The sequence below is a fragment of the Alligator sinensis genome, unplaced genomic scaffold, assembly GCF_000455745.1.
Source record: "Alligator sinensis unplaced genomic scaffold, ASM45574v1 scaffold388_2, whole genome shotgun sequence".
NCBI lineage: Eukaryota > Metazoa > Chordata > Crocodylia > Alligatoridae > Alligator > Alligator sinensis.
In genome coordinates this window covers 1,565,312-1,583,919 of record NW_005842102.1, presented here as the reverse complement: position 1 = coordinate 1,583,919, position 18,608 = coordinate 1,565,312, and the positions used below count along the sequence as shown (strand labels likewise).

General features: G+C 53.5%; 1 protein-coding gene across 1 annotated transcript in view; it reads right to left on the bottom strand.

Moving 5' to 3' along the window:
* The window catches only part of NCS1 (neuronal calcium sensor 1), an 81,231-nt gene that overhangs the window by 6,953 nt on the left and 55,670 nt on the right, over positions 1-18,608 (bottom strand). Inside the window, exons 4-8 of the mRNA XM_025204987.1 lie at positions 5,501-5,639; positions 4,034-4,112; positions 3,215-3,303; positions 2,569-2,646; positions 2,010-2,128 (exon numbers count right to left, since the gene is read on the bottom strand). Of these exons, the coding sequence (XP_025060772.1) occupies positions 2,030-2,128; positions 2,569-2,646; positions 3,215-3,303; positions 4,034-4,112; positions 5,501-5,639 (484 nt within the window). The 3' untranslated portion in view covers positions 2,010-2,029. The remainder of the gene's footprint in view (positions 1-2,009; positions 2,129-2,568; positions 2,647-3,214; positions 3,304-4,033; positions 4,113-5,500; positions 5,640-18,608) is intronic.

Sequence of the window (18,608 nt, the reverse complement as noted above, 5' to 3'; positions counted from 1 at the left end):
GCACTAGCTCCTGGAGTCAGGGGATGACAGGAGGTCAGCCTTCATTGGGAAGGAAAAAAAGGCAAGTTTCTAGCCTCTATGACTGCAAGAACAAGCTTGGAAACATGACACTGGACAGGCCCCAAACCCACAAGCCAACAGTTGTTATGGTCTTAATCAAAAATCTCATGTTTTTTAAGCCCATCTCATCTCATCTCAGTCTACTGAAATTTCACAATCAGGAACTTGATCCAAAATTGTGAAATCCTAAAAAAAAAAAAGACTCAGGTAGCACCAGAGCAAGGTGAAAACACAAAGGGCATGAGGGGAAGTAGTGCATGGAAATGTCTTATATATATGTAGGGTTGACTTATAAATCAGAATAATACAGTAATTAAATAAGAATCCATATGAATGATCATTAGTGGTTTCTAATAACATGCTGGCACTGCTTGGTAGTAGCCCCTGAAAGCTGTGCTTTGCTCAAGAGCACCTTCTCCAACCACTGCATTTTGCAAGCTGCCTCCAGGGCTTTGCTAAATGTGATCGCTGCAGACAGCGTGATCCATACCGCAGCACCTGCCAGCTTTAAAGCCTTTACAACGAGGTAAGCTTTACTGTATCATCGCTTACAACGGCCCTGGAGGATGCCTGGAAATCCAAAGGTTGTTTGTCACTGTCCCCCAAGCACACAGAGAGGGATCCACACCGTGTCAGCTGGTACCAGTGATGAAATGCCTAAGGGGCAGTTTGGAACAAAATCCAACTCAATCTGAGTCTAGCTACAGATGTCAGCTCCTCTCCTGTACCCTGGGGAAAGGCTTCTCCCTCCCTACCTTCCCACCACCAGCTTCTCCAGGTTGGCATCTTCTTGAAGCCTCCTTGCACCTCTGGAGCACAAGGCTTTGAGAGCCGCTTTGCTGTGTGCAGGCACCCAGGACCAGCTCTGCTTTCCACATTCTTTCCCTCCTGAGAGCCCAGCCTTTTCCTACATTTGTTCTCCACTAGAGTCTGCTAGATACCGCCTTAAAAGCAGCTAAGTGCATACAGGAGGGGAGGGCTCAGCGGAACCCATGAGCGCCAGGGAATGCAGTATCTCCAGCCCTGCCCACTCATCAATACGCTCACCCTCGTTACCACGCCAGTGCCCCTTCTAGCAGAAATGCAAACATGGAAGCAAGCTCCAAAGCCTAGAGCAGCTCAGTGAAGTGGTGCGAAGCCACACTGAAGCCTCTTGGGATGTTGCTCATCCTGCCTCAATGTGGGGAGCGAAGCACTGAAAACCCAAGGGTAGAGACAAAGGTGCGCTGGGACGTCACCTGGCAGGCTTGTTTCCTCCAGTGCACTTCCCAGGACCCAGCCCAGCCTATCTGGAGTGTCTCAGAGCAAGGGCAGAGCACCGCAAAGCAAAAGAGGGCCTGGCTTTGTAGCACATCAGCTGCTCCGTGGGACCTGCCCATGTGCACGCTGCTACCCCATGGCAAGCAGTCATTTAGCCCTCTTCCATTGAGGAGTGGATTAGCCAGAGCTGATCCTGCCCACGGACTGGGGGTGGTCCAGCTTCCTGAGGTCCCTTCCATCCATCCTACTGTGGCCACCTACAAATTCATTAGGGGGACGCAGCAAGGGATTGGAGATGCTCTGTTCACCAGGGCGCCTCTTGGGGTAACAAGGAACAATGGTCACAGACTGACAGAGAGCAGATTTAGGCTAGACATCAGGAAAAACTTCTTCACGGTAAGGGTGGCCAAAATTTGGAATGGGCTTCCAAGGGAGGTGGTGCTCTCCCCTACCCTGCGGGTCTTTAAGAGAAGGGTGGATAGGCATCTGCCTGGGGTCATCTGACCCCAGCGCTCTTTCCTGCCTATGCAGGGGGTCGGACTGTTGAGGTCCCTTCCGACCCTGGCATCTACAAATCTATGAATCGACTTCCCCTGAATGGGTTATTCCATGCGTCAGGCAGCAGCAGCCCCACCAGTCCTGCCTATGACAAACACTGGTCCCCAGCCCCAGCGCCTTGCTCAACTTACCGCAGTTCGGGACTCCAGGACTATACGAGTCCGTCATAGAGAGATAGCGCCTGTACGATGGAGGGGTCGGCTTTGGAGCCCTCCTGGAACTCCTGCAGCGTGAGCTTCCCGTCGGCGTTCTGAAAGGCAAAGGCAGCGAGAGCTGCAGAGGGCTGATAGCGAAGGGCTTTTATTCATTCATTTGAAACTTCTGCCCGTTAACGGAGGCAGAGTCCTTCCCAGGATCAAACCCTGGATTGGCCTGGGGAGAGCAACGCACTCAAGCAACCTCACCTCTCAGCCCCCAGCCCCGCTCAGGAACCCACAGGGAAGCCAGAAACCGGGAGAACATTTCAGGCAAATGCCCCCACCCCAGGATGTGGTCTAGGTGAGGGCCGTCATTGAGACAAGTGCCAGAGGCAACATAGGGGGTGCTGAGAAGCCCTGAGCAAGCTGGAGGAAGTCCACCAGCCCCAGAGAAGCACTGGGCAGGCTGTGGAGAGCTCACTGTGAAAGGAGACAGCTACACGGCTGGGCGTTTCATGCTCTTGGCGACACACGGGTACTCCCTGTGACTCACCTTGTCCATCATGGCGAAAATCCGATCCACCCTCTTTTCTGGGGTGTTTTCCTCTTCCGGGAGCTCCACTGTATTTCCCTGTGGGGATACGAGAGTGCCAGTCAAACATATCCCCTGCTTGGGCATGCCCTGCCTCTTTCGTGCTGGGGGACCTCTGCATTTTGCTGTCTTTTCCCTGGCTTTTCTGGCACTGGTGACCAGGACAATCTCTGAAGGGCACTGGCAGCTAGAGCAGCTTTGTGCTTCTCTGTCTGCACTGCAGAAAGCCAGCTCCCCTCCCACAGGCGTGCCCCAGCTACATCACCCCCTTAGCAAAGACCTACACTTGGATGCCAGTCCCAACCTGGAGCAATAGACTAAAGCACCAGAAGCCCAGGCCGCAGCAGCCTGGGAAAATGGTTAAGGAACAGTGCTCTCCCCACAGTGGGATGTGCAGCCAAAGGGGTCTGATGGGGGCTGCTTGGTCTCCCAGGAAGCAATGGCTCTGAAGTCACGTCTGCATCATGATCGCAGGGGAGGAGGTGCTGGTCCAGGGCTCCCCTGCTCTCCCTTGCCATATCCATGAAGCCAGGGGTGCAAACTCCTTCTGAGGCTGCCCATTTCACTTGCTAATGTGTCGTCCACCCTCCCCTGCCCAACTGCTTACCACCATCTGATAAATAGCATCTACGATGTCCAGCATCTCATTCCTCGTGATGTACCCGTCATTGTCCAAGTCGTACAGTTTAAATGCCCCTGAAACGAAGAGCAAGGCAGAGGGGCTTAGGAAGCTCCACGCACCCATGCAGGGGCACAACCCTGCTGACAGGGCACTGATCGACTGGGGGAGGTGGCAAGTGGCTGAAGTGCTCTTTGCCTCCAGAGGGGATGAGACCCAAGCTGCAGCACACTTGGCAGTCAGGCAATGGCCTGTGTGTGAGATGAATATATAACCTCCAGCTGGCTAGTGCCTACATGAACCCTGTTGGTGCTAAGTGGCCCCCCCAGATGCCAGTCTCAGCAAGGAGGCCAAGACCTGAATGGCTTCTGGGAACTGAATTTGCCCCTGGGAGCTGATATGCATTTGCAAGGGGACCCCTGCCCTGCTGCTGCCTAGGCTGCTCCCATGCCAAAGGTAATGGGGCCTCTTCCACAGGGCAGTCGATCCACCACACACCTTGGGAACTTCAGTGCATGTGCACTAAGTGGCACACAGCTCTGTGCTCTGGAAACCTGCCTCTCTACAGCCCGCTACGTGTCCTCGCTCTTTGATTCCAGCTGGCACACTGCAAGCCTGGGCACTAAGAACAGGCCTGTCCCAGGGCAAGCACAAGACCTGAACGAGACATGCCTTTGCAGTGCTCCCCTAGGCAAGCAGACAGCTTGCAGGGTCTGCGTGCTTTGGGCTGTGCTCTCAATTTTAGCCCAGCCAGACTTCAGAGACAGGGGGTCCGGATCCCGGTTTCAGATGGGACTAAGCACTTACACCGCAGTTTCTCATCCAGCGTCCCTCGGGAAGTGACCGACAGGGCTTGGATGAACTCCGAAAACTCGATCCTGCCATCCTGAGAAAGGAAAGGGCCCTGTGAGATACCGCAGCAGAGGCTCATGCACGGGGCAAGAGGCTGAGATGCAAGCAAGCCAGCTCAGTGCAGATGCTGGGCTGCCGATTTGTATGATGTGAGCAGTTTTGTTGCCACCTGTTCTAGCAACTGAGATCTTGCCTTGTCGTCCAAAGTGACCCCCCAAGAGTCAGGGGTCAAGTTACTCCCAGAACTAAGGGAGTTAGCAAGGGGTAGGAGAGTGGGCAGGAAGTTGACCGGGGCTGGGCACCAAAATGCACTGGCAGCCGCCTGGAATCTAGACTGCTGGAGCCACGGCCTCATCCTGAGCTTCCCTTCACTGTTGTGCACCCAGGCCAGTGGGCAACCCAGGGCAGATGGGCTGCACCCACCCCCCAGCCAACGAAGAAAGGAACATAAGGGCAAGTCTGCAGGGCTCCTGCACTATGCCGGGGAGTGCCACAGCAAAGTGCAGCACGCCTGCTCTGCATATGCCGCCTCCTGAGACAGAGGTGGAGGCCCGCGAGCTCTCCTGAAGGCAGCATGCGTGGAGTGGGCATGGTTTGTCTCAGTGAGAGGGTGAGGCAGTTGGGAAAAGCCTGAGGGGTCTCTGGCCAGCGCGGCTATGTAAACTCAAATAGCTCTGGTCGCCTATGGAAAAAGGCACATGAGACGTGGAAGTGAAACACCTTCTCTCCCTCATGGCATTATCTGCAGAATGAAGACACGGGAAACCACTGCCCCACATCTGCATGCTGCATAGGTCTGGGAGAGGCTGGCACTGACTGGCACCAGCAGGGTAGGCAGACCCCAGGATTATCTCCTCTGCAGTTTTGCAAAACCATTGGTATCCAAGTCTGACAATATGTGGGCACAAAGAGGAGCTGGCACTCCCCAATACCCCTCTTTGGGAAAGAGAAGAGAGCTTTAAGTGCCAACAAGGAGGAGAGGGTTAAAGGCACGGGAGATGATTAACATTTATCTCTGTGGCAGCTCAGCTGTAAGGAGCATAATCTGTCTTGTGATGGCCATGTAAAACCTGCGGCAGCCTATAATTCCAACCCCGGATCACGCCGGGGGCTCTCGGGGAGATGGGATGCTTGGCCTGGAGGGCTTTTGTCAGCTGTGCCAAATGCCTCATAGCACCTCTCTCACTTTGCACTTTATCACCCTGGGGGAAGGGGATGATCAAGTAAAATAAGCATAGGGCCTCACCGCAAAAGCTCCTCCGCTCTCATTTCACACCCCAAGAAACTAAGGTTGGGGCTTGGGCGCCGTGAGAAACGAGCGGTGAGCGGGCGGCTCTGCGCAATAAACTCCATGGGGCGTCACACACCATGGGACTGGCAGCGCGGAGAGGAGCGGCTCAGCTCCCGGCACACCCCACTTACTTTGTTTTCATCAAAAACGTTAAAAACAAAGGTGGCAAATTTGGTTGGGTCGCCAAAGGGGAAGAACTGCTTGTAGATCTTCTGGAACCCGGCAGCATCCAGCTGGCCGCTGGGGCAGTCCTTGATGAAGCCCTTGTACCTGGGAAAGAAAGAAAGAAAGGAGGGAGTTGCCTATAGATGAGCAACTCATCACGCAAGCCCTTTGCACCTCTAACTCAGCTGAGCCTATTGTGGCCACTTTAGCTAACCAGTGCACTAATCCTGAGCTGCACTTTCTCTTGCAGTGGGAGTCTGTGCAGAGAGCAAAAAGGACCTGATGGCTAATTTCCTCCCTGTGACTCTCTTTCCTATTGCAATATTTCTAGGATGTCTCTAACTGAGGCTGTGTCTGCACATACCTGGATGACCAGGAGGTTTTGGTGCTCCTGCCAAGATAGCTCTGTGCTTGCTCATGCCAGTGCCTGTTTGCAAGCTCTCTCATGCACCAGCTGCTGCACGAGATGGTGCCAAGATCAAAGGCCCAAGGTAATGGGATGCCCTCGTCCTGGGGGGCAGGAATGGCCAATGGAGACAGCACCGAACTGGGACTCAGAAGACCCGAGAGGTTCTGCTCTTTTCTCGGGCACGGACCTGGACAGGTGATCCCCAGGGTCCTTACCTGTCAGATCTACAAATGCAAAACACCACCTACAAGCCAGGCATTCATTCTTTTATCATAATGATGATGATAACAAAAATGAATCTAGCCCAACAATCAAATCTTCCACGTGGAAAAACAGTATTTTCACTGGCCCTTTGAGCCGGGGGACAGCCCAGGCCCAGGAACCAGCACGGCATGAGGGCTAGCCCTAGCTCTGATCCTACCTGTCTGTAGGGACTGCCCAGAGACGTTAATGCCTGCAAAGTGTTTTGTAGATGAAAAGTGCTGAAAACATTAATAATGAAGTGCTCGCACAGAAGAGACCACAGGCATTAGAGTAACACTGCAGCTGATGTGTAACTTCTAAGTCACTGCAGTGAACGGCACGGCACCTTATCATAGGAGTGCATTATGCAATTACTTATCTGCTCAGATTAGGCCCTGAAAAACCTATAGCCCCATATGTGCTGTTGTGCTATGTGCTCATTTAAAAGCACTTATCATGCAAGTCTCAGAGCAACAGTCTAACATAATAGCACCACATAAACAGGAGATAGTCTGCCTTTGGTCTGTGCATGGGGCCTCGCTGACTTGAATAGCAGTTCTGTGCAGGGAACGCAAACAAGGCCATTTATAGCTCCAACTGCAACACTGCAGCTCCATCCCGGCTCAGTCGAGGAGGCCTTTGTATATACAGTCCTGGGTAATTTGCTATAGGCCGTGTTTTTCATTCATGGATCTGAAAAACCTTTGCCAAGGAGATTGATATTGTTACTCCCATTTTAAAGGTGAGGAAACTGAGACACGGGGCAGTGGAGGGAGGGAGCCAGAGCGTCACAGTGAGACACTGCCATGGTACAGGACTAGAACTCAGGTCCACTGACTTAACAGCAGCGTCTTCAGCTGCAAGCCCACCAGGACAAATAATTTAATCCGTCTAAGGAGACAGGGCAGGGAGCAGCTCTTCCACCTTGTAATTGGAGGTGGGGGCTGATGCGGGGGCTCACGGGCTGAGGTATAGCAGAAGCAATGGCACTCGGCCAAGTGAATTGTGGTAGCAAATACTTGACTAGCACATGAGCAATCTGCAGGCTGGGCCTGGGTCACGGGAAGAGTTTGTCAGACAACTACCAAGAACAAACCAAAAAAGGCAATGGCCCTTCCTAGCCTAGGCTGGCAGGGTTATAATGCCCCGGTTTCTGCAGCAAAGGGGAGGGATGTGGCTCGCATCACTTCTGGCCCCCTTTGACTCCCAACCTGGGTCAATGAGATACAGGAGACACCTCTGGAGCAGCAGTGAGACACCTTCCCTGCTAGGAACACGCCAGTGCAGCAAAACTGGGGCCTGCATGCGAGTCGCCTGTGGAAGGGGAGCAGGGCTCAGTGCATCAGGGCAGTGGCTTTGCTCTGCTCCAGCTCCAACGAACCAGGGCACCAGCGTGAACGAGACTTCCCAACCCCACTGACAGCAATCGTCCAACTCCTCTGACCTCAGTGGGGCCAGGACCTATCTCTAGGTGCTTTCTGTGCTGCTAGTTAGTCATTTTGCTGTGTCCCCCACCGATAAAGCATGGCGAAAACAAGCAAGGAAGAAGGAGAGGAACAGGCAGAACTGGCCTCTGCCATGCCCCTCTCCTGATGCCCACACACAGACTGCTACCCACAGCAACAGCCCCCAAGCCACCTGGGAAGCAGCCACTAGCTACCCGAGAGCCACACGCACCTCCCTTCCACAGCTGCAGAGGAGTCGACTTGGTGCTGGGCTGGGAATTAGCACACCAAGGCCCCCCCCGCCGCCAGCTCTGTCCAGATGGAGACAAGCCACCGCAGCGATCAATCTTGCACCTCCATCCAGGAGGGTGCAGCAGGGACAGGGGATGGAAATATTTATGAATTCCCACCGGCTGCTTGGCCAGCTCACCGAGTCAGGCTGCACTGCAGCCGGCGCTGGAATAATATTTACAAGAAAGGGAAGCACCGATTGATGTGGGAGCGTGCTGTTACCTTCTGCGTCACTCCACCAGCTCCGGGCGCAGCGGCCCGAGTAACCTCCTCTCCCCTCTCCAAGCCTTCCTAAGCCCCAGGTGTTCGGAGGGAGCAGAAGGAGGTTACAGGATATCAAATGAGTTTGTTTAAACATTTTTCCTGCCTTGGGACAGCAGAAACGGGACACCTGATCCTGATGGAGCCAGGTCGGAAGGTAGCTCGTCTTCCTTGTATATCCTCACAAGTTCCTTTCTAACTAGGGTCCCAGTCCTGTACAGCATCACTGTGGCCAACCTCCTGTTGATCGGAGCAGGCTGCCTGTAGGATTGCTCAGGGTGGGCTGTTTTGAATGCTGTGGGGCTTGAAAGTTCAGCTCCAGCTTCTGGAGGGTTTATCCTGCTTGAGGAAGGATGGCCAGACAGCAAGAGACAAATTAAGAAGTAGAGCATAGTGAAATGCAACAGCTGGGTGTACATAAAATGTTTTCTCTGAGGCAGAACAGGATCTGGGTCACTGGACCTATACCGCTGGCAGCCAAGGGTGATTCTCCTTTAGCTCAGGGGGGAAAAGCCTGGGTTTTTGGAGCAGCAGGATCAAGCTCCTGTCCCTGTAATCGCAGTAAATCATCAGCAGCATGCAGCATCATGTCTTAGGTATGCCTGGGCATGTTACAATGCACACCTGCTGCAGGGAATCCCACTGGAGACTGTCCAAGTGTACAGAGGCTCTTGTGACTTTAATGCCAAGACATCTGACTCCTAGAGCAGGGGCGGGCAATTATTTTGGGCAGAGGGCCGCCTACTGAGTTTTGGCAAGCCATCAGGGGCCACATGACAGGCAGCCAGGGGCAGATAAATATTAATTTTCTACATTTTTTAGGGTCCCCGTGGGCCAGATAGAATGGCCTGGCGGGCCACATCCAACCCATGGGCTGCATTTTGCCCACCCCTGCCCTAAAGCCAGCAAGTCTCTTAAGCGCTTCTGGGAAAAACGCTGTCTGCTTTCATTAGAGGTCATAATGCCTCAGACTACATGAGGTTTCAGGGAGGCCAGATACCACGGTGACGGGCCTGGCACAAAAAATACCTACACAGACAGTTCCCCTGTCCTGCTCGCAGGAGCTGGATGGGTGACTCCCAAAGCAAAGCAAAGAAACCCAGACCCGCTGCTGCTTGCAGTCTCATGCCTCCCCCCCATCATATGCAATTCAGTACCACTCCCTGGGAGCCGGTCCTCATGACTGACCCAGCTGTGAGTGTGGGGCCAGCTGTTGACAGGTGGCCCTTTCACCCACACCCTGGTGTGTGGCTCTCCCCTTCACCTCTGCAGAGCTAAATTCGACATGGGTTCTCGGGAGCCTCCAACCCCGAGCCAGGGGGACGGGGGCCTTGGCGTGGCTGCGCTACTTGGCTCACCATCATGCCTGGCAGGTGCCGGAGCCCCGATGGGGACGGCAGTGGAGCCCTGTGGGAAGCAGCAGCCTCACGCCAGAAGTGCAAGCTGCTGAGGGGCCTCTGCCCTCTCTGAAACCCAGGCACACAGCACCCTGCAGGATCTGGCTCTTGACTGCAGCAGCCTATGAACTGGATGCTCCCTATCCAGGCACCTTAGGTAGCCACATAACCCCTATAGCAGCGGTTCCCAAACGCTGACAGATTGTGCACCACCAATTTAAAATGATACGACCTTAAGTACCACCAGCAGATTTTTCAGTTCAACTTTATGTACCACCAGCAACTTTTTGTCATATAAAGTAATTAGAATAAATCTATTAATGCATACCACTGACAGGTTGTCTGCGTACTACTGGTGGTATCCATACCACAGATTGGGAACCGCTGCTTTATAGCTGATGTACTCCTCATGAGGCAGGGCAGTGCTATTACGCCCATTGTACAGAAGGAGAAACTGAGGCCCATGTAGACTAAGGGACTTGCCCAAGGTCCCACAGGGAGCCTGTGTCAGAGCAGGGACTGCAACTCAGATCTCCTCAGTGCTACTGGACGACACTGCCTCATCCATCCTAGGGAGAACCCAGCCTTGACCCCCGGCTCCTCTTGTAGTGACTGTGATGGTTTGAGGAACCCACCTCGGTATGGCAGGTATGAAATTGTTGCAGCCCTGGATGCCACAGTGGAGGGAGAGTCAGCTTCCACCCAAACAGAGGCACCTTGGGACCAGGGGGTGCCCAACACCAGGGCTGGAAGGCCCCATTTTCATGCAGGGGGAAGAGAGGGAGAGCACTGTACCGGGGAGGATGAGGAAAGCCAGCACTTCAGCCTCCTTCATCCATGGATGCTTATACGCACACAGGCTTAGCGTGGCGGGTCCCACACACAGCACGCCTGAGCGCCCGGCTGGGGGAGCTGTCGTACGGCTGGGTGAGGATATTACAAGGAAGGGACCCACTTCTTTCTTTTCGGCTTGTCCTTTGAAGGCTTAAAAGTGAAGCCACCTGATCACTTGGAGAAGGGACCGCAGTGAAGGAAAAATTATATGAATTAACACATTAGCGACTCCAGTCTGCAATTAGGGCATTTAATCACGGAGCTCCTGATTTCAGGATGTGACCAGCACAACAATAACAGTCTTGATGATAATTATTACCCGCACTGCGTGGGAAACGCACCCCGGTGTCACATCACACTAACGAACACCGCGGATGTCGCAGACACGGGGCCGGATTCAAGGTCAGCAGGGGCCGGGGGACCTGGGGACCACTAAAGAGACCTGCGGCTGCTCCATCCACGCTAGCAAAAACCTCCTTAACACAAGCCTGGAGCACAAACCTCCGTGCAGACACCTGGGCCTGCCTCTCTGCTCATTCAGAAAAGGGCCTGAGATCCAGCCAGCTGACACAAATGCAGGGGCGTCCCGGACACAAAGGCATTATCCTGGGCAGGAGGGAGGAATGAAAGACAGGGCTGGAGGGAGGAGCTTCACAGCATGGCAAAACCTTGTGAAGTGAGCTTTGTCAGGGCTCAGCTCTCCAATATGCCCCACGCTGCTTGGAAGCTGGGCTATTCCCTGACCGTGGGACGGTTTGCTTAGTATGAAAGCATAACCCATCTCTCTTCCCCTTTGCACAGAGGAGGGAGGCAGGTTTGTGAGAAGCAAGCGCGGTCCTGACACGGGACAGGGAGCCAGGCTCAGCCGTGTTTCAGTTCGAGTGGGTGGCGAGGCCCTGAGCTGGGTCACATCCTGCGGGGTCTCAGCGTCCCACCTGCCAAAGAGGCAGTTCTTAGGTGCTGCGAGGCACACGGTGAGTCTAACCAGTGTGCGTACAGAAAGCCAGAGGCAGAGCAACAAGATTGCCAAGGAAGCCCATTAGAGCCCGAAGGGATCTGCCCATTAGTGCCGCAGTGCCGAGCAGCCAGCAACGTGCTCCGTTTCTCACCGGCACGTCTGTGAAGGTGAATGCCCAGTGCAGGGCGGTCCCAGGCAGGGACCTCTGCCTCCCTGCCAGACCATCGCCATTCAGAGCTCCCGACACGTCTAACAGCAGCACAAGGCAGCATTGTCAGAGCATCTGAAAACCCACCAGGCTTGCAGGCAGGACCAGGTAACACGTTTGAACCTGCAGGGAGTCCCAGGGCCTGAGGTGAGGAAGGGACTTATCAAAATAACTGACAGTGTACAAAGGAACAAGCTGGCAGAGGCAGAAGCAAGAAACTCGGTCGCTTCGTCTCCCAGGGCAGCTGGAGTGAATGGGAGCTGGCAGCTTCAATGGGCCTCACCCAGGACCAGATGGAGCTTCTGCCACTTGCACTGCCAACTGCTTTAGTCGCAGTGCACTGATCTCTCATGAGCATTTCCAGCAGTACCTAGAGAACCAACCTGAAACCAGGGCCCTGTGTATACACCGGCAGAGCGCTTACTTACAGCCCAAGCAGGCAGACGGGTCGAGAAGGGGAGAGAGGAACAAAGCAGCCTGCCAGATAGCACACCGCAGATCCAGAGCGGCAGGAGAGTCTGCAGCCCTGTGCCCTGTCTCTGGAAAGTAGGGACTCGGGCACAGAGGGTTAATCGGGGCAGGAGTGATGGACCAGCCCTGTGCTGGCTCAGTGCAGGGGAAGAATACATTTCATCTGGAGCAAATGACTGACCTTCAAACTGGAGAGATCAAGGCTGAGAGCAATGGCAAGAGCCAAGAGCAGCACGGGGCTGTCCAGGAAGAGAGGCAGAGACGCTGATCCAGAAAGTGATGCCATTACTACCCATTGTGCTTCCCTTTGCACATCACTCCTCTTCTCCCAGGGGCCCTATGCCTTCACACATAACAGTGTAAGGCTTGCCAAACACACATCTAGTGCGGTAGGCAATCTCAAAGGGGTGCTTCCTACCTCAGTGGGAGAGAGAGCCTGTGGAGAGACTCTGGGATTCAGGACAAATTTGCTTTGCCACTGCCACTGAACAAAGCACTTCATCTCGTTGCACCTGGTCTATCCGCATTGTAAACTTGGTGGGGCAGGGACTGTCTCCCATTTCTTGCTCAGGGTCTGGCACAAGGAGGCCCTGAGGGCCATGCAGGGGGTACAAATCACGAACAAGGAGGCGTGTGACTAGGGAGCACCACTTTTCAGATTAGTCCTGGGCAGAGGAAAGGGTTAACCTATCACCACGGCATTCATTTCTCTTATCATCAAGAAGAAAAGCAGAAAGAGCTCCTGGCCCAGCCCCGCAGCTTGGCTGAGAACACAGACAGAGATACGCCAACATTAAAGGGCCCGGGGCCCAGAAGGAGCCCAGCTGATTGCACCGGTGAGCTATGGGGTTTGTGCCGCTTAATAAGATCAAAGTGTCTGTTGGCTGCGTATGCAGCAAGGAGTTACGGGTAACGAGCTGGAAAAGGCTCCCTTTGCAGGCAGTACACAGGTGACCTCATCTCCAAAGGCTGCTTGCCTTTGCCACTTAAATCAATTCCCTGAAATTATCTCTGCAGCAAAGCCCTGAATTCCTCCACCTACAAAGGCAAGCGGCTAAGGTTTCAGCTGCTGCAGTGAGAGAAGCCCGTTACTCCCCCACAGGTGCCATTGAGCCATCGGGATGGAGGGGCTGGCTCTGTTTGGGATACCTGGGTCCTTTTGGCATGGACTGTGTTCAGCTGGGCATCTTAATGCCCTCAACAGATGGAAGAATCTGGGGCTAGGGAAGAAGTGCAGGGCAGGGCATGGGGGGACCGATTCACTGTCCCTTGAACATGAAGGAAGACAAAGGAAGAACCAGGCTTTCCGCTGAGCAAGGTGGACAGCAGGGAGGAGTGATCTCTGAACTGCATGGTCAGATGGGGCCCTGTCTTTGGCTTTTGTCCCCTGCCTCTGCCATGTTCAGACCTGAGGATGCTGTAGTCTGTCACTAAGACCATCCTTATCCCACCCTCCCCTGCAGTGCTGGCAGCAAGAAGAGACGAACAGCTGGGACAACACAGCAAGACAGATACCCCGGCTGTGTGCCTGTTCCTGGAGCATGAGGGAGTCCTCGGGCATGCAACGCTCCCTGCCCCACTGCATGCGAGCGCTGGAACGGGCAGAGACTTCGCTCCACCCCACCCAGCCCTCCTGTGCTGGGGAACATGTACCGAGGCAGACGCAGTGCCAGCAAGGCGATGTCTGCTGTGCCAGCCCAGGCTGGGAAGGGGGCAGTAACCTGGATACAGACTGGGGCTCTCAAAGATTTGCAAAGTCAAAAGGCACCTCCTGTTTCAAGACCTTTGAAGCTGGCAAGCATTCTGCATGGATGAATATGCTTCTTCAGCAAAGAAAGAGCACAAAAGGCCTGTCTTCTCCTCTGTGATGGGCGAGTCAGTCTGGATCTATTAATAGGTAATTATTAATAATTACTATTAGAATCCTTGACACTTAGCAAGCTCTAAGCGCAAAGGCCCTGCGCACGGAAATGCTTGGGCACAAGCTAATCTGCAACACAACGCCATCCGCTCCAGTGAAGCTAACCTGGAGTCCATTAAGTGCTTGGCTGAATCGCAGAATTATAGAAAATGAGAGCTGGAAGGGCCCTCAGGAGGCTGCATCTAATCCAATCCCAGGCTCAAGGCAGGACCAGCCCCAAGCAGATCATCCCAGCCAAGGCTTTGTCGAGTCAGGCCTTAAAAACCTCCAAGGGTGGAGCTTCCACCACCTCTCCAGGTAACCTGTTCCAGTGCTTCACCACCCTCCTAGTGAGAAAGTCTTTCCTAATATCCAACCTAAACTTCCCTTGCTGCAACTTGAGACCGTTGCTCCTTGTTGTGTTATCTGCTAGTTGAAGGCTGCTATCAAATCCCCCCTCAATCTTCTCTTCTGCAGCCTAAATAAGCCCATGTCCCTCAGCCTCTCCTCACCAGTCATGTGCCCCAGCCCCTGAAACACTTTCATTGCCCTCCACTGGACTCTCCAATTTGTCCGCATCCTTTCTACAGTGGGGGGCCCAAAACTAGACACAGGGCTCCAGATGCGGCTTCACCAGTGCCAAATAGAGGGGGAAAAGCACTTCCCTCAATCTGCTGGTGATGCTCCTACTAATGCAGCCCAGTCTGCCGTTAGCCTTCCTGGCAACAAAGGCACACTGCTGGCTCATATTCAGCTTATTGCCCACTGCAACCCCCAGGCCCTTTTCTGCAGAGCTGCTGCTTAGCCAGTTGACCCCAAGCCTGGAGCGGTGCATGAGATTCTTCCATCCTAAATGCAGGACTTTGCACTTGTTCTTGTTGAACTTCAGGGATCAGGATCTGACCACGAACCCAGTGATCTTCCTAGGTGATTCTTACCTAGGGCTGGATGTGAGCATCACCACCCCCATTTTACTGATGAAGAAACCGAGGCATGTGAGACCAAAGCCACCAACAGATGGTATATACCCATTAGCTGTCCCTGAGAGCTGGGCTCCTAACTCCCCTGGGCTCATTTGAAAATCCCACCTACAGAGAATTGCCAGCATTACCCACTGAGTCAAGAGAAAAACCAGGACTATAAGAGCTCATGACTCCCAGGCCTGGCTCTCCTCCAAGCCATGGTGCTGCTGAACTCGGCACCATCCCCTCTCTGTAGCCAGTTTTGGAGGTTCCAGACAATTTCCACTCACATGTGGAGTCCACCCATATGAAAACACTGCAAGAGGAGCAGGGGCATTTCCAGCCCTTGCCTGCTATCAGACAGAAAAGGAAACATCATATAGGGACGTTCTGTCTGGGCTGGCCCTTAGATTTAAACAAAGTAGGATCGTCGCATCACCAAGTACCCAATTCAAGTCCAGCTCCTTCTCAGGGGTTAGTGCTACAAACTCTGGTTCCCCAAAGTGAACGGAAGGGGAAGATAGGAGTGATTTCTATTTGCAACTGGTAACCGCAGCTGAGACTTGCAGACTGCCAACAGCACAGAAACTCTATTATCTTTTCAAGCACCTCTCACCCCCCGCTCCGTTCTCCTCCGAACTGATTGGTGTCTCGAGAGATCTCCTCTGACCATATGGATTAGGCCCTTCCTATCCCCACCTCCTTACTCCTTTCTCCTGCTGGGGTTGGCCTGGCAGAGCTGTACGTGTGTTTATGTCCGTTCTTATTAACATTTGCTGTATTCACTGGGCCGCACAGCTCCTGCTTTTTCTTTCACGCTTGTCAGAGGCCCTGTCACTGGGGCATTGAGAGACAGACACACACCCCAGCAATGCTTAGCAGAGCCGGGAATGATTTTAGCAAGCACTGTGTGAGCTTCCCATCCTCAGTAGGAGGATGCACCTCAACCCTGACCTTGCAATCGCCTTGCTACTCCAGTTCTAGGTTCCCAGCAGACTTGCTCGGCCACCACGTAAAGCATTTCAACCAAGCTTCCCAAACTGTGACCCAAGGAGCTAATGGACTAAGGAGAACTGGCTGGTCACGTGCTGATGATTCCTCCTCCTCCTGGTTTCCAGCTGCATGAAAAAGAGCTAAAAATACAGTACTTCCCTAATGCTGTTTCTCCATGTCAGCAACTGCAGTAACAGGCCCAGCAATACGATGTAATCCAAGTCAGAGCCAGGAGGAGTGCAGATGATCACAGGCCAGACAGGAGGGATCCCACGAGACCTTTGCATTAAAACTGTGGTCCAAACTTGGGAACCGCTGCATTGATGCATGAGCTTTCCAGAGCTCCAGCAAACCAGTGGCTTTCGCAGCCAGCAGCCACCACCCAGACAGCCTTCCCGTGCTGGTGCTGGGCCCAGGGAGATAGCAGCCAGCTGCCGTCCAGTCAACCAGTCCAGCATCCAGCACCTCTCCCAGTCCAAGCACTAAAAGGGGATGCAAACACTCAAGCAGGCCCCTGCAAAGGCAGAACACCCCGCAAGCTGGAATGGCCACTGCCATTTCAGCATGGATTGCAATGGAAATTTCCATGTCAAGTGGTTTTGTGCCAGGGAAGCCCCTTAGAGATATGCCCCCAGGCTGCTGCAGGAGCTGCAGCTGTTGCCAGAGCCCTGTGCTGGGAGTGCTGCAGAGTGCCGCAGGCCTGCAGCAGAGAAATGAGCATTTCAAAACCCCCTGATGCACCTGCAGCAGAGAAATGAGCATTTCAAACCCCCCTGATGCACCATGCAGCTCCCTCCCACAGCCAGTTTTAGGTGGCAAGGGGGGGCATTTAAGCATGAAAAAAAAAAACCCCACAGAAAAAAATTGACCTCCAGCTGGCACCTCGGCTTTTCTATACGTACATTTAAATGTGCATCTCCTCAACAGCGCTGCTGCAAAGGAGGAGCATTTTATTAGGTGGAAGCGAGCCAGCAGGACTCTGGGCAGCCCCACTGGGCACATGGCATCGATGCAAGTGTTGGGCTGGCAAAGCGCTCGGCCAACCCTGAGCTAGTGCAAATGGGCAAGAGGAGGAGGAGTAGACACGGGATTTGCTTTGGGTCTGAGGGGAGCCAGGCTCAGAGCTGAGAGCAGGACCTGACTCACGCAGCAGTGTTCAGTCCACAGGGAATGCGAGATCTCATGGCTCAGGCCCTGGATCTCCATGCTTAATACTCCTGGACCATGAATAAACGCTGTCATCTGGGACCAGGTGCCTGGTGGCCAGCAGCTAAGCCCAAAGCTGCCTGCTGTAGAGTAAGATGCACTGAACGCTGAGGAGGTTGCCAACTTGTACATTTTATTCTAAGTCATGGTGGGTTTTTTCCGGCGGTCAATCCCCAGCTCCTGGAGTCAGGTGAAGGTGTGAGACGCTCACCGTCCACCTTCTCAGCCCTCCCAGTTGCAGAGAGAATTTGGAAACCTTGAATGCTGAAGCCTCAAAAAACCCCAAAGGCAAATCAAGAAACCTCAGCAGGTGTTACTGTATAAGCACTCACGATTTTCAAGTCCCTCTCAGGATTTCTGCTTGGCTGGAGCTGGCAATGTTGCACTGGCCAACAGGGATCAGGTTTTTAAAATGTTGTTGTTTAAAAATACAATGCAGTGGAAAGGGCATGGGACAGAGACTGGCACTGAAGAAACCTGGGTTTGGCCTTTGAAAATCCAGCCTGAGGCAGTGCTAAGGACACTCAGCCTCTCTCACACGTGCCCTGGAGGTCTGCAGCACTATGTTATCATTTCACCTCTGCCAATGCCCTCTGCCCCTTGAAGCCAGGGTCCCTGAAGCCCAGCTCTTCCTAATGGCTCCCTGATATCCTAGCGAGTACAGCTCCTTGTAAAGCAGGCTGGATGAAAGCTCCCCGCAGAATCGCTGCACAGATGCAAAGGAGGAAATCTCAATTAGCAGAAACCCTACAGTCATTTTACAACCCACTTCTCTGCAAGCACATGCTATTGTGAAGCCTCAGCAAGAATAATACACAGCACCTCGAGAATGCCTTGTTGCACAGCGCCACAAAGCGCTGCATAACCAACACAGTCAAACCCCACTGAGGCAGGCAGCTTCGTCCAGGCTACAGATGGGTAAGCTGAGGCATGGGGTGGGTAAGTGACTTGCTCAGGGTCACAAAGCGTGTCAGTGGCAGAGGAGGTCGAGACCCAAAAAAGCCCTGCCTCCCAGCGTTGTGATCTCAGCATCGAATGCTGCTGTAGCAGACCAGACAGCCTCTTCTGCTATGGGAATGGTAGCAGGAGAGCGAGCTACAGAAGACCTTGAAAGGGCCACATTTCATCCATTGGGTTTGTGCATGAGAAAGAGAAGCTGTGGCCATGTTGCCAGCATTCCCAATGCTATTCAGAGGCTTTCTTAAATCCCCAACTCCTGGAGGGCTGGGACGTGCAGGCCACTCGCAGCTTTTATTTACTGAGCTGTTGGTTTTTTTAAAGGAAATTTCTACTCCTCGTGTTTGCGGAGAAAAACTTGAAACTGCGACCCAAATGTTAAACCAAAACCCTGAAGGCAAAGAAAAGCCCCTGCAACAGGCTATTTTTAGAAAATCTCATGATTTTTTCAAGCAATCTCATCACTGGGAGCCTGAAGCGTGACTGTGGAGGCTTGGGGCTCGCAAGTCTGCATGTGGCACAGAGAAAATTGGAGGGGC